This window comes from Colius striatus, chromosome 10 (genome assembly GCF_028858725.1).
Source record: "Colius striatus isolate bColStr4 chromosome 10, bColStr4.1.hap1, whole genome shotgun sequence".
In the NCBI taxonomy this organism is placed as follows: domain Eukaryota; kingdom Metazoa; phylum Chordata; class Aves; order Coliiformes; family Coliidae; genus Colius; species Colius striatus.
Genome location: NC_084768.1, coordinates 2,308,291 through 2,321,799, shown reverse-complemented (window position 1 = coordinate 2,321,799; position 13,509 = coordinate 2,308,291). Strand labels below are relative to the sequence as shown.

General features: G+C 43.2%; 1 protein-coding gene across 2 annotated transcripts in view; it reads left to right on the top strand.

Moving 5' to 3' along the window:
* NEGR1 (neuronal growth regulator 1) overlaps positions 1-13,509 on the top strand; it is a 271,546-nt gene that overhangs the window by 213,856 nt on the left and 44,181 nt on the right. For both annotated transcript variants that reach the window (XM_062003657.1, XM_062003656.1), the window contains exon 6: positions 2,324-2,475. In XM_062003657.1, coding sequence (XP_061859641.1) covers positions 2,324-2,475 — 152 coding nt within the window. The remainder of the gene's footprint in view (positions 1-2,323; positions 2,476-13,509) is intronic.

Here is a 13,509-nt window from a genome sequence, read left to right as displayed (position 1 = left end):
TGATGCATGAGCTGCTTTGGATGCACAAGCATAGTCTCTGCAGTAAGAAGGAGATCACTCTTCCCTTTATAACTGGTGGAGAAACGTGTAGAGTGGCTGCACACAACTTGAAATGCCATTCCAGCCTGAGAAGTAATTTGGTAAAATGCAGACAAGTGCTGAGGGCTGTGCTCAGTCAATGAGCTGAGCAGAGCAGCACGCAGGAGTAATTAATTTAAAAGTAAAAGCATCTGGTTCTTACAACTGCAAATGAAAACCCTCAGAACTGCTGAGTTTATGCTCGCTAATGCCGACTCCTCAGCCCCTTAATGACGTGGGTTATCGATATGCATATCTGTCTGATTCCATTTACTTTCCATTTCTGGCCCCCAGTGTCAGCTACTTCCTAGCAGGGACATTGAAGGAAGGTGTTGCTATCCAAGCTCTTTTGGCAGGAGTGGTAGGAGAGGAAGGGGTCTGAGCTGACACCCACTGAGCCTGTCCTGGGGAAGGCAGCAGATTACAGCAAGCAGACAAAGTTAGGGTTTTTTGTGTGAGAGCTGGGGTGTTGGGGGCAGCAGATACCCCAACATCCTGTTGTTTTCTGGGCAAAAAAGAAAAAAACTGTACAAGTGTAAAACAGAGATGCTGCAGTTCAAACTGCAGTTACTGGCCAAAAGGATGGAGCTGGCTTCTAAACAGCTGAGAGGAATAAGCTGCAGGTGGAAGCAGAGCTATGACTCCAGTGCCTCTAGCACCTGTGGAATCAGGGACAGGGGAAGTTCAGATCCCAAAAGACATCAGGAAGGGACGATGGCCATGGCTGCAGCTCACACTCTCCCTGCAGGGGAAGGGGCATCCTGAGGAAAACATCTGAGCTGGGGTTAAAGCAAGTAACTGGGAAGCCCCTGCTTGCCCTGCATCCCTGAGCACCACGGGCACAGCCTCAGCTCTTGCTGTGCTGGTAAGCTCAGAGCACCATGTGCTGTCACAGGGGCCTCATAGTAGAGAGTGTGTTGGAGTTTGGGAGGCTCTTGGGTTTTTCCTGCAGGAGAGGCAGAAAGAGGAGGGATAGCCATTGTCAGTTTTAGGAGAGCATCCACGTGCACGGGTTGAAAGGACAAACTTCTGCCTTTCTAAAGAAGAAAAGATGAATCCTCTCACTGCAGTGTTCACCTCAAATCAGGCATTTCCATCCCACTTTTAACCTATTTCTCCCAAAACCACGTGTGTCCATGAGATGGTGGCCTGCACAGGGCAGATCAGAACTCCTTCATAACACAAGAGAATCCTCCTGTATGTGCAGCAGCATTTAATGGGAACTAAGATGCTCATGTAACGATGGGCAACGTTCAGTCCACAACATGCAGCACTATAGTGGTGGACTTGGAATGTTTTTAGACAGAACACTAAAAGTTTACATTCATTCCCAGGATATAAGACCTTATTTTCAACTTATCAAACAAAAACCATGTACTTGATCTGGAACTCTACTTCTTATGCAAAACGGAAGGAATTAGGAATAATCAGCCAACAAGTATTTTAATAACATGGTCACCCTTCTCATCTCCTTGTTTGATCAGACATGGCTTTCAGCAACATTTAAATTGCTCACCTCTCTTTGCTCTGGTACAGCAGTGGTGCTTCTGACATGGCTCTGGAAGCAACGTCAAAAGACCTGCTCCATTCCTGTGAAATCTGGGGTGAGATGTTCAAAGCCATGGAGACAGAGCCGAGTAAAAAGAGCCCTGCTTGGGATTTTTGCTACACCTCATTATCAGATTCCTGCTCAGGTTGCTGTCTCAGGATGTAGGGCTGCTGTAGTACATCTGTCCTAATTGCAAGTCCAATTTGTAGCTGTAGAGGCCCATGAAATAAACTGTAGTCACATTGATGGCTACCTGATCTTCATCTGCCGTCAACTAGAGGTGTTTAAGGACACAAGCAATCTCCAGAGTCTGAAAAAACACTCTTGGAAAGACTTACCACAGTACCTTTCACCCCTGATAGGGTATATAAGTTTTTCTTTAGATTTGCCAGATTTAAAATGTAGGTTTATACCCTACCCTGTGGCCAGGCAGGCAGGACCCTGCATGCCAGTCTTTATTTTGATTCAACTGTAGGACACGTAGGCAGAAACTTCCCCTCAACAGCTCCAGCGTTGCCCATGGCCTCTCCAGTGTGCTGCTTTGGTTGTTTTTGCTCAATAGACTACATGGACAGTTTGCAAAGAGCTTACTGTGCTATCAGTTATGGCTGTAAAAGAAAGAAAGGAAAGAAAAGAAAGAAAGGAATTTATTGCTTATGGTATATGAGTCACAGAAGTTTTCTTTTTGCTTTCTAGACTGATCAATGGTCAACAAGGGATTACTATTAAAAACTATAGTACAAGATCACTTCTTACTGTTACCAATGTGACAGAAGAGCATTTTGGCAACTATACATGTGTCGCTGCCAACAAGCTAGGGACGACCAATGCCAGCCTGCCTCTCAACCGTAAGTAACGCGGACATGTGGCAAATGTTCATGGTTGGTTGTTTCCACATTCGAAAGCCAGAAAAGAACAATATGGGTGGGGTTTTTTTCCCCCCTGGTTTCCTCAGAAGGCATATAAATACCACTGGGCTCCGCAGTACTGGGGAATGATAATGCACCTGGTTGTTTATTCCGTGCCACAGAAGGGTTTCTGTTCTGAAAGGGTTGGCAGATATTGGGGGGTATCAACGAGTTGTTAATCTACAAAAAGCCAGTAACTAAACCCAACCCGCCGTGTTGGTATACAGAACAAGCAGGACAAATTCCTCCTGCTGAGAACAGCAGTAGTGGCTAGCTAAGGCATCACTGTGAATAGAAACACTTTGAGCTTCAAATGTCCTGCTTGAAAGATATTTTTATCTTTGAATTTGTAGTATTTCACATTTGTTGACTGTCTAACCATCTGTCAGTGGCATCCAAAGATGTGTGTAGTCACTAATCTGTTCTAATAGTGACGAAACCAAAAGGCAAAACTTAGATTATATCCTACAGGCATTTCTCTACAGAAAGATATTCCTCATTGAGTGGAAACAAAGACTTTCAGTCGCTTAAATCCTGTGGTTACTGTCTTCTAGCCATGAATCTTCCTTCTGAATATGCTTCCTGTATGGTGTGTGTTGTCGTGTATTCTAAATTACTGCAGAAGAGATGTAACAAGCAGAAAATATCATGAAGCCTTTCCTGCCGTTTTACTGAATGCTTGAGAAATCATTAACAAAGTGGGGAAAGCATTGTGCTTACTGTAAACAGAAAATGCAAGAAGTGCAAACAAAGGGATATTATGCCAGAAGCAGGTAGTATTTGGTGCATTTGCAATTCAGAGGAGCTAAAGCGAAGGCTCAATTTCATTTTGAACAGAGCAGGACTGAATCTGTCTCTTAGTTGCTGCCAGGATTTTATCCATTTTCAATTGTCGAGGTACTATGCAGCCACCCTTAACAAGCACTTTGAGATTCAGAGGTTAAGAATGTCCAAATACATGGTTACAAAAAACTGACGGGATGTATGAAGCAAACACTGAAATCCGTGTCTGATCCTGACCTCACCAAATGAAGCACGGGGTGATGTTAGCTCAGCTCAGAGCTTTGTCTAAAAGACCAGGATGAAATGTCTTATTTTATACTATGATTTCTTTTTTTTTTTAACTTAGTCAAAACAAGGGGAGATTTCCAAAGGATTTCACTTGGGAATGAATGTTGTTTGGTGGACTTTTTTCCTTGCTCATAGTTTGCATTGTCGTGATCTAGAAAGAATGTCACTGTAAAAAATAAACCCAACAAACCCTCACAGGGCAGCAACCTGTGAAGTATGGACTCCTTAATCCTTCAGAGATCATTTTCTCTTGTGAAATGCTACTTACATTTTATTTTGTTGGCAGTGGTAGCCGAACATATGTGCTGGTTCAGGTACGTGTGGGGGAAGTGATGGCAGTTAATGGTTGGTTGCAACATTTGATAGGCAAACGTAGGGTTAAGTAGATCATAGTGTAACTTGACAAATGTTAAAAACTAGATGCTGATGTCTTATTTCAGCATATATTTCAAGCTGTCCATTGCACTGTTGCAATGCAGCTTTAGGTCCAGAGCAGCACCGAGAGCAAAGCTGCGGGCACCACCCACAGTTCGGGAGCCCAACTGCTCCCTGATGCAACCACTGCGGCTGCACAAAGACACAGAGTCTGTGGCAATATGCAACTGAAATGGCTGTGGGAAGGCACAGGGGTTCTGCCAAAATTCAACCAAAGCAGCTGCCCGAAGACACAGGGGTGCTGCCTGAATGGTGCAGCTATGCAGGAGCGTGTCAGATCTGAGCACAGACACTGCCAGGTCCAGGTCCTGGCACCTTGCACAACCTCACCAAGGAACTGATAATTGGCTGCTTCTGCATAGCTGCTGAGTTGGGTTGTTTTTTTAAGAAACATTTGTATAGCAGAGTTAGAAAATCTGTGTTTTGTTTCTTTGCACATCCCTGTATCCTACCTAAATGACATCGTAGCTGTGCCCAGCTGGGAACCTTTCTCAGGGACAGAGCGGAGCGTGGTCTGTGTTATCAGTGTCTGCATCCTATGCAGGTATAAAGCTCAAGGGTACCAGAAAAAGGATTATTTCTGCTACTACAGTGAGGGCTCTGGCACCTGATCTGTAAAGCCAACCTTGAGTTAATAGAAAGTCATAAAGCGGGTGAAGGGATGTCAGGACAAGGTAAGAGCTGACTTTGTGTGGCTGCGACGTGGACTGAGCAAAGGAGGCAGTAGATTAATGGAGCTGTGCCTGACGGTGCCTGCGAGGTGGACGGGGCAGGAAGAGAACTTGTCTGGGGTACAGCTGCTCAGCCATGGCCAGAGGACACCCTCATCGCTACTGTCAGCTGAGGATGCTCACCCCAGAGCCACATCTGTCCCAGGGACAGATGGCCAGGTCACATCACCTCACACCTGGGCAGTTATGAGCACCCCAGATCCTGCAAACATAACAGAATCCATCATACCCCTGACTGAAGAGTTGTTGGCCCATCACTCAGATCTAGCTATTAATAATAAATTCAGCAGCTGTAGACTAGAAAGCCTGAGCCTTGCAGGAAAAATACAGAGAAGCAGTGTACTCATTTATTTCCCAATAAATAAATAATGACTGGCAAATTGCTAATTATTCATGACTGAGTCCTCTGTATCACCCAAATGTGTTGTTTTTTGTGGGTAACCTTATGAAGTACGTGACCCTCCCAGAGCACTCGCGTGAGCAGTGTGTGTTGGACAGTCCCATCCTGCCATCTATGGGCCTAATGGATCAGATGCTTAGCACTGCCTACACTGGCTTTTCCCAGAATTTCTGGTACTTAAGAGGAGTGTAGTCCTTTGCTGTAAGTAAAGCACAGGGTTGCTGATTCAGTGTGTACCCAGGGTAAGAGGTTCCATCCTCAGGGAACCAACAGGGAATGGAACAGCTCACTTAATTATTCAGATTTTGCTTTTTATTGTAGCACAAACTTAATTCAAGTCAAAAGGCGTTGTCCTACAAACAAAATTGCAAGGCTGTTGTGAGGAGAGTGAGCTACCATGCACTATTGACACCAAAGTAGGGTTATTCAGCTGGTTTTCTCAAGCAGCCAAAACTGAGACGGTGTCTATCAACAGCAACATCCTTACCGAGCTGTCTCTTGTCCCTGTGCTCTCCAGGTAACTGAGCCATAGCTGGTAGTGGATTTCTTGCTTTCTCTTAGCAAAGCTGAGCTGAAGCAGAAGGTTTTTGCTGCCTTTCATTGATGAGGATAGAGGTGGAGCTGTTTCTCAGCCCCTGCTCCCCTCAGTGAGATGTGAGGTGAGTTGCCGCCACCACAAGCCCTTGGTGAGCTGCTGGTGACCTGGGCCAGACATGAGGCTCTTTGTGGCACTGAAGACCAGGGCTGTGTACATCAGGTTGTAGGGTGCATTGTTTCAGTCTCCCAGCTTGGTCAGGGCTGCAACACCAACCCCACACCTCTGCAAGCCCAGCAGGCACAACTGTCCTCATCTCCCTTGCCTAAGCACTTATCAAATTAGAGCAGGAAACTTGAGAGGCTGTTGAAATCCCACATTTTTATTTTCTATGTAGATTTAATCTATACATCTATAGAAGCTATAAATCTACTTAAGGGACTGTTGACAGAAGCATTAAATTCACTACTCCATGTGTGATATCTGTGTGTCCACTGAGGATATGCCATCCACAAAAGTCTGGATTCATGTAAGCCACTGCCTTGCAGAAGATGAAAATAACCATTACTTCTCTAATAGATAGGTGTGTGTGTTTATTCTTAAGTAAAGGTATTCTTTTTGTTTTCTAAAGACCCCCCCTTATACATTCCCAAGTATTTCTAGGAATGCTGTAAACATCACATCTGCTAAGTGGTACGTCTGCTAAGTTGTACTTAAGACAATTTGCAGCACAGAGAAAGAATTCCTGTCCATTGCCAAGAGCTGCCAAATAAGTTCCTTCAAGTATCTGATTCTATGGTCCACAGGTGTTTCTGGTGTTCAGGTTTACACAGAAAGCTCAGATATTAATTTTTCAAAAGCATAAATAATTGTGAAGAGCTGCATAAAAGGTCAGCGGTGACACTTGGAAGGAGAAGGAGCATAGCAAGGTGTGTGAGAGATGTGGTAGTATTTTCTGTGATAATTTAATTGCTGCTGCTAAACAGAGCTACTTTATTGAATAAGCATCCAACTGTGAACTTATGGTTAGTGCAACACTCTTATAATCTTGTCTCAAACATTTCTACATGCCAGGATGCGCCGGACCGTGCCCTCAATTTATGTATCTTGATTGCATTGTGTACTGGTTCCTACATGGAGATTCCTAATGAAACAGCTGTGTTAATGTTTTTCCATTGGTTTTCATGTCTGAAATGCAAAAATATCAGTGTTTTCCAAAAAATGTAGATAAACTCGTTGTAAACAGCCCATAACATGTAATAATATGCATGTTCCTCAGTGGCACCACGTGTAGTTGGTGTAGCATCTACTGGGACATCACAGACCCAGAGGTATTGAGGGTATCTGCAGTAGTATAATGACCTTGCTGTGACAAATCTTCTAAATTAGGGGGCAGACAGCCATTTTCATGGTCATTTCCTGCTGTGCCAAGTCATGAAAATCAAAGAAAAGCCAGACTTAAGGGGACTTTAGAGATCACCCCAGTCATCTGAGCAAGGACAGGCTGACAATGCCATTGGCTGTTCTTGGCAGCCATTGGACTTGCCCCCTTGATCCATAGTGACCCCATCACAGGGTGTTGACATGCTTCTTTCCTGCATTACCAACTCTTCCTTCATATTTAAAGTAAATGTTGTCTTACTGCAACTGAAGCTGCAGCTGCACCCATCATAGTCACTGCAGGAGGAAAAGAGAGCACTCAGAAGTGTGAAGAAATGAGGTCTGGGCCAAGGGAGGAAAGGGCGGTGCCATGGCAAAATAATTGGCTCCAAGACCTTGTTCAGGATCAGCATTTGTTATTCTGCCTGGAATAAAACTCTCCTGATGCAGATAGGGTTTGGGCTGCATGGCTGGCCGTGCTCCCCTCTGCCTGACACTGACCCTGGGATATCCCATAAGGTTTTCCCTGTCACCCAGGTTGGGCCCTGCAAGGCTGGTGCTGCTGCAGGGCTCTTTATGACCAGTAATTTACATAGCTTTTAGTTATCATGCAAAGACTACTTGGGTCATCTTCTGGTCATACCGTTTGCTGTCATGGTTAAACTCAGCAGTTTCATTGTATTGACTGAGAAATCGTATTTTAGTGTATTTGGATATGTGACAGGTTTCTGCTAAGTCTTAGCTCGATATCTTTGCCTGGCCTACCAAATTTGACATTTCCAGAAAGAAATATACTCTCCAGGGAAATTCCCTTTGTGCCTACAGTTTCAGCTCTTGTCCAATTACCTACGAAAGATGTTAATGTTTTATCTCTCAAATACTGGTCTGCAAAGCAAATCAAACTTAGATTGCATAGTCCTGTGTTATGTCTCAGCCAGGCAGCCTGGTCTGCACCCAACAAAGAAAAAAAGTACAGAGATGTAGCTATATGCATATAAAAATGTAAATGAAAATCCCTGTATTCATTAGGAGCCTATTCAAAGACCAGTGCAGTCAGTCAAAGGACATTTATTGATTTAATAAGGCTTGGATCAAGCTCAAAGTCTCTTGTACACATCACTGTGCAGAAAACTGGTGCCGTGGACCTAATTTTTCATTGGAGGAATCCCTTTCACTCCTGCTCCTCAAGAGTGCAGCCATTGCCCTGATCTGCTCATCCAGCTCCTACTGAGCCTGCAGAGGAGGCCTCTTCCTTCGTGTCTCGGGAGAGGTGGTGGACAGAGAACAGATCTGAAATCCATTCTGGGAACTTTTGTGGTGTTTGAAAAGGGATGGTGACATGTCTGAGCCATCACACTTTCCTATAGCTTCTGACTCTCTACAAGGGACATCAAGGTCCACAGCTGTAGGGTTTCATGCTATATCCTTTATAAAGCCAAGCCAAACCTTTGTGTGGTGCACTGTTCCATCTGAAAGCACATTAGGTCTGTGCTGTACCTCTTCTAGTTACAGGCTGGAGGAGATTCTGTTCTTTTTTCTCCCTCTGTGTGTTTGCTCGGTCTTCACTGATGAAGTTTCTGGCTTGAATCCTTGGTTTTGCTTACCAAGTCTATATTGGCCTAATAGGACAAACTGCTACAGAAGAGGTGATCTGCCATGGAAAGGACCTGTCCTGGAGATGGAGACTGGGACAGGCACCCAGCTCCTGATCAGCATGTTGAAATCCAGGGAATCAGAGAATCAGGGTTATAAATCTGGGAGCCGGTTCCTCAGGGACCTTTCTCACAGATTAAGGTATTCACTCGGGGTATTTTAATTGAGTGATCACATTCCCAGTGGAAAACAAGCCTCTGAAAACTTTCAAACATCCCCAGTGGGATTCATGGGCAAGGTAAAAACCTTTCTTCTCTCTCCGTTCTCACACAGAGTGAAATGCAGACGTGCAGCGCAGCTGAACAACACACAAGTAAAACAGAGTTTTCTTTATATCCCAAATACACCTGGGGGACTAATTTCACAAGATACTGCTGAGACAAGGAGCCTGGCAGAATTTAAAACCTCAGCACCTTAAATTCATGTATTCATACAGAATAAGATAAATGGCCAAATCTTCCATTTACGTAAGTCACAATAATGCTGTTAGATGTAGGGTTTGAGATCTCTCCATATGGATGCCAACTGCTGCTCCAGGTTACAATTACTGAGGGTTAAGGAGAAATTTTCTCCAAATCCATTTTCCTGCTTGTGCTTTATTCTGAATTATATGGCAATCGGTGACTGAGAAGGGATGAGGTAGAAATAACCCACCTGAGCAAAGCCAATAACATGTATTTCTCCTTGACATTTAGAAGAAACTTTAAAACCCCAAGAGAGTGCCTGTGTTTGAGGGGGAAAAAAATCCCTCAAAAAACCTCAACCCCACAATCTTTGCAATGGATCCTTGCAGAAGTTGCCTTTGTGTTACGTTTCGTTACGTTTGTGTTTATATCCTCAAGGCGTGTGATTATAACTGTAGCTAACAACATTTAGACACATTTTCTTACTAAATTGGATAAATCAGGGAGGTGGAAGCATGTCTAGAAGCATGTCTAAATGTTCATCTTGAGGATCAGTTAATTACAGCGATTAACATATTCAAGGTCATTTGGTGGAACTTATTTACAGCAAGTCACTGAAGGCAGCGGCTGCCCGTGCCCTGACCAGGGTGAGGAGCACCAGTGGTCAGAGCACTTCTGGAGTTTGTTGCTTTTCAAGGGGTAGAAAACCTTGAAGTAAAACAACTTTTCAGAAAAAAAAATGAAAGTCCAGAGAATATCACGTGTAATAAATGGGATGAAAACAGAAGTGCTGTAATGGAACAATATATATGGATCCTACAGCCCAACATGGGATGCAGACTTCGGCCGTGGCCTCAAAAGATTTGCAGGATGGAAAGGGAGGTTCATAAACAGATGAGAGGAAACACAGGGTGAAAAAAGCTGCCTTGTCAAGAGATTAAAGGTGATTATTGTCTGTCTACTAAAGGAAAGGAAGCTTATTAAAATATTGGCTAGTCCAGAGAAGGCGTGTTAGGAAGTTTTCTCCTAAAACAAGCCCAAGAGAGCTTTCACTTACAGTAATTGGTAGTGAATGTTAAACTTTATGCAAAGTATTATTAAAATATTAAGTGTAGAACTTATTTTCATAACAGGATGTTGAGACCAAAGCTCATGGGTCGTTAAAAGGAATTGGCCTTTGAATTTTCCTGAAATTCATAGAGTGGAATAGAATAGCTTTTAAACTCGAGACTTCAGTATTTCAGCGAATAGTCCAACAGGTTGGAAACCGCCTGAACTGAGAGAACCTACTAAATAAATTCCAGGTTATTTAACAAAAGCAGTTGATTGAAACCAAACAATGTTTATCTGAGAAGTGTATGCACTTCTGTCATGTCAAGTGTCCTCTAATTTAGAGATTACTGAGAAAAATAGAGACAGAGAATGGTCTCCACGGCTTCTGTTTACATTTTCCTGAGAGGTGCTACATGTCTCTAAGCATCTGAATATTTTGTGAACTGAAGAAAATGAGAAAGAAAAAGAAATTAATTTCTTTTTGACTGCAAGAAAGCTAAAAATAGATGCAGAGGGTTAAAGCCAAGGGCTTTTTCAGGGCACTCACCATATAAACGGTAACTAAGCTCTATTCCGAATCACATATGTAACAAAATGCTGAGATATTTCAATAAGCATCTGAAATAGACAACTCAGTGTTATCATCACTTCTGCCTACAGGGTTGTATGTCGAGGTTTTGACTTGATTTTAAATAATGAATTGAGTATAAAAGCTCCCTCTTCTCGGGACTTTTCCAGACCTCAGGCGAAAAGCATTAGCATCAGATGCTTAGATATTGCTTGCAGTATTAGAAATGCTCATTGAAAAAAACAACCTGTGATGAATTCTTCAGAAACGTACTTTATTTTCCCCAAATTCATCACAAGTAACAAAGCTGATGCTGCTTTGAAGCACACCTGCATCAGAAATCTGGTAAGACACTGTTGCTGTTAGAAATCTGAACATCTTTTTACAGGCCAATGTATAGGAAGAGGTTTATAACAGTAGCTGTTTATTCAAAGACAAAGCACAAGCCCAGGGACTCAAACATTTACATTCTGTTTATTTACTCAGTTAAAGTGCAGTTCCAAGAGAAATACTAAAACGTTTAAATTACTGGGGGTGTGAGGAAGAAAGCAACAAATGTCAGGAAGTAACCACCCCATAAATCGAGGCACACCACAGTCCAGCAGTGATGTACAGCCCTTATTTATTTAGCCAATAAAATGTGTGTCTGCTACCAACCCTTTTTTTCTTTGCTGATGCTGCTTCAGAGCTTCCCAGAGTGCTACAAGTGTGTAAGAAAGTGTCTGTCAGACAGGAGAACTAACTCTGGGGTGAGGATGCAACAGAGTTTTATCAAAATGGATAGGGATTTTATATGTTTTTAAAACTATGGTTTTACAGCTCAAGGTGTGTGTTTCTTCACCTTCTTCACCTAGAGTCGAGTTTACAAACCAGATTCCTGCTGATACCAGAGCATTGTATTGTATAAAGTATATCTGGTGTAAAATAGCACTTTTAAATGAATGACTAAGCGGCTGGCATTTTGAAGTAAAACTGTGCTTTTTTGCAACACAACAACATGCTTTCCCTGGATGCAGCTTTCTAAATTAGGAGACAATGTGAAAAAAACCCACAGAATTAGAATTTCCCTGTGCTGCTTGTCATCGTCCTGTCTGTGTTTCAGTATGTCACCCATCACACACACGCTTCTCCTCCCAAAGAGATTTTGCAGCCGCTCCGTTTCCATTTGTAAACGAAAGGCTGTTCCTTGACCTTTCAGCACTGCTCTCAGCAGTCTTTCAGCAGTTGCTGAAACTGCTCCTGGGCTCTGTAAATATTGTTCTGCAGCTCAGTGTGCAACCTGAGCACATAGATCACCGTGTGCAGGACATGCCAGTGTCAATGCGAGTGAGAAAGGTGGTTCAGCTCTTTACGGCCTCTGTCAGTAGCTCTTATAAAAAGTACCCTGAAAGCTTCCATTGCTTTAAATAAAATTCCCACACCAGGGACTGAAAACATTGCTCCCCAATTTGTATGGAATTCTTACCTTGGACTTTTCTTGGACATAAAAGCCTCTTCTCTTAGCACACATGTAGGCAGTGACGCTGCCGTTTTGGAAGGACGGGAGTGAGGAGGAACGTGGCACATGGCCTCCTGTCCTTGGTCTGACACTACCCGAGCTGTAGCCGAGAAGGAAGGGGATCTGGTTCGAGTTCATTACAGAGCTGGTAATGACTCTCAATCTGTGCTCAGTTTGCCCGTGGTTTTGGAACTGGTGGCTGGCTGTGATGCTGCACGTGACAACAGGGTAAAAGGAAATTACCTTTGAACAAACACGTATGTGGTACCACTGAGCAAAGCAAAGGCTGGAAAAGAGTTGTTTCTACATCTAAATCGACTACTCAGGCTAAGGGGTGAAGCTGGTCCAAAAATGAATGTGTATGAGTTTGTCATGTGTAAATGCAGGCTGAGAGAGAAGGATTTGTAACCCTTAGAACAGTGGAGTTCTGCAGCAGTCTTCAACAGAGAGCAATGGGGCAAGCAGCCGAAATTATTTCAGCAATGAAGCTTGGTGAGTTTATCAAAGGGATTCGTCCTCAGCATTGAAGAAATGAACCAAGAGCCTCAGGTCTGCTCCATAAGAGTAAATAAAGAAATAAAGAAGGTGCATCTCATGTCAAATTCCCTTTCTGCTGTTCCAATGAACATCTTACTGTAAAGCTAATCAAACCCCATCTCACCCAGGGATTTGGTGGTGGTTTGATTTTGTTATCTTGTTTGACATCTAGATTTCTTCAAGGTGGTTTCTGTTGTTTTGCATTTAAGAAAATAAGTCCTAATTGTCTTCTTGCAGATACAGATTTATTTCATTTTACATTTATTAAAAGTAGTTTGTTGTTTGTGTTATTAAAGTGGTGAAGGGACAATGCAGAGAGGGTCAGCACAGGGAAGGACTGCAGGAGGAGTTGGGGCCAGTCCAGGGTTATCTCAGTCCTAAGTTCAGTTGGATTTGGTATCCAGAAGAACAGAGATGATATTTCTATTTCCAGAAGTAATATGTTCAGTTCTGAGATGCTAATACTATGCTTATAATATACTACTGATGGTTCATCTGTGCAACAAGGCTCTAAGCTTTAGCACGACACTTACCTGGGCAGATGGTGCGGATTCTGCATTTGCAATGGCAGCAGAAAAGCCAGGCTGCCTCTGACCTGGTTTTGGAGCCATCCTTGTTTCAGGTATAATCTTCCAAGGCAGGATCCCAACACGTAAACAATAGGTAATTTAATATTTTAAATTTCACCACCTTGGCCAGGAAAACTTTA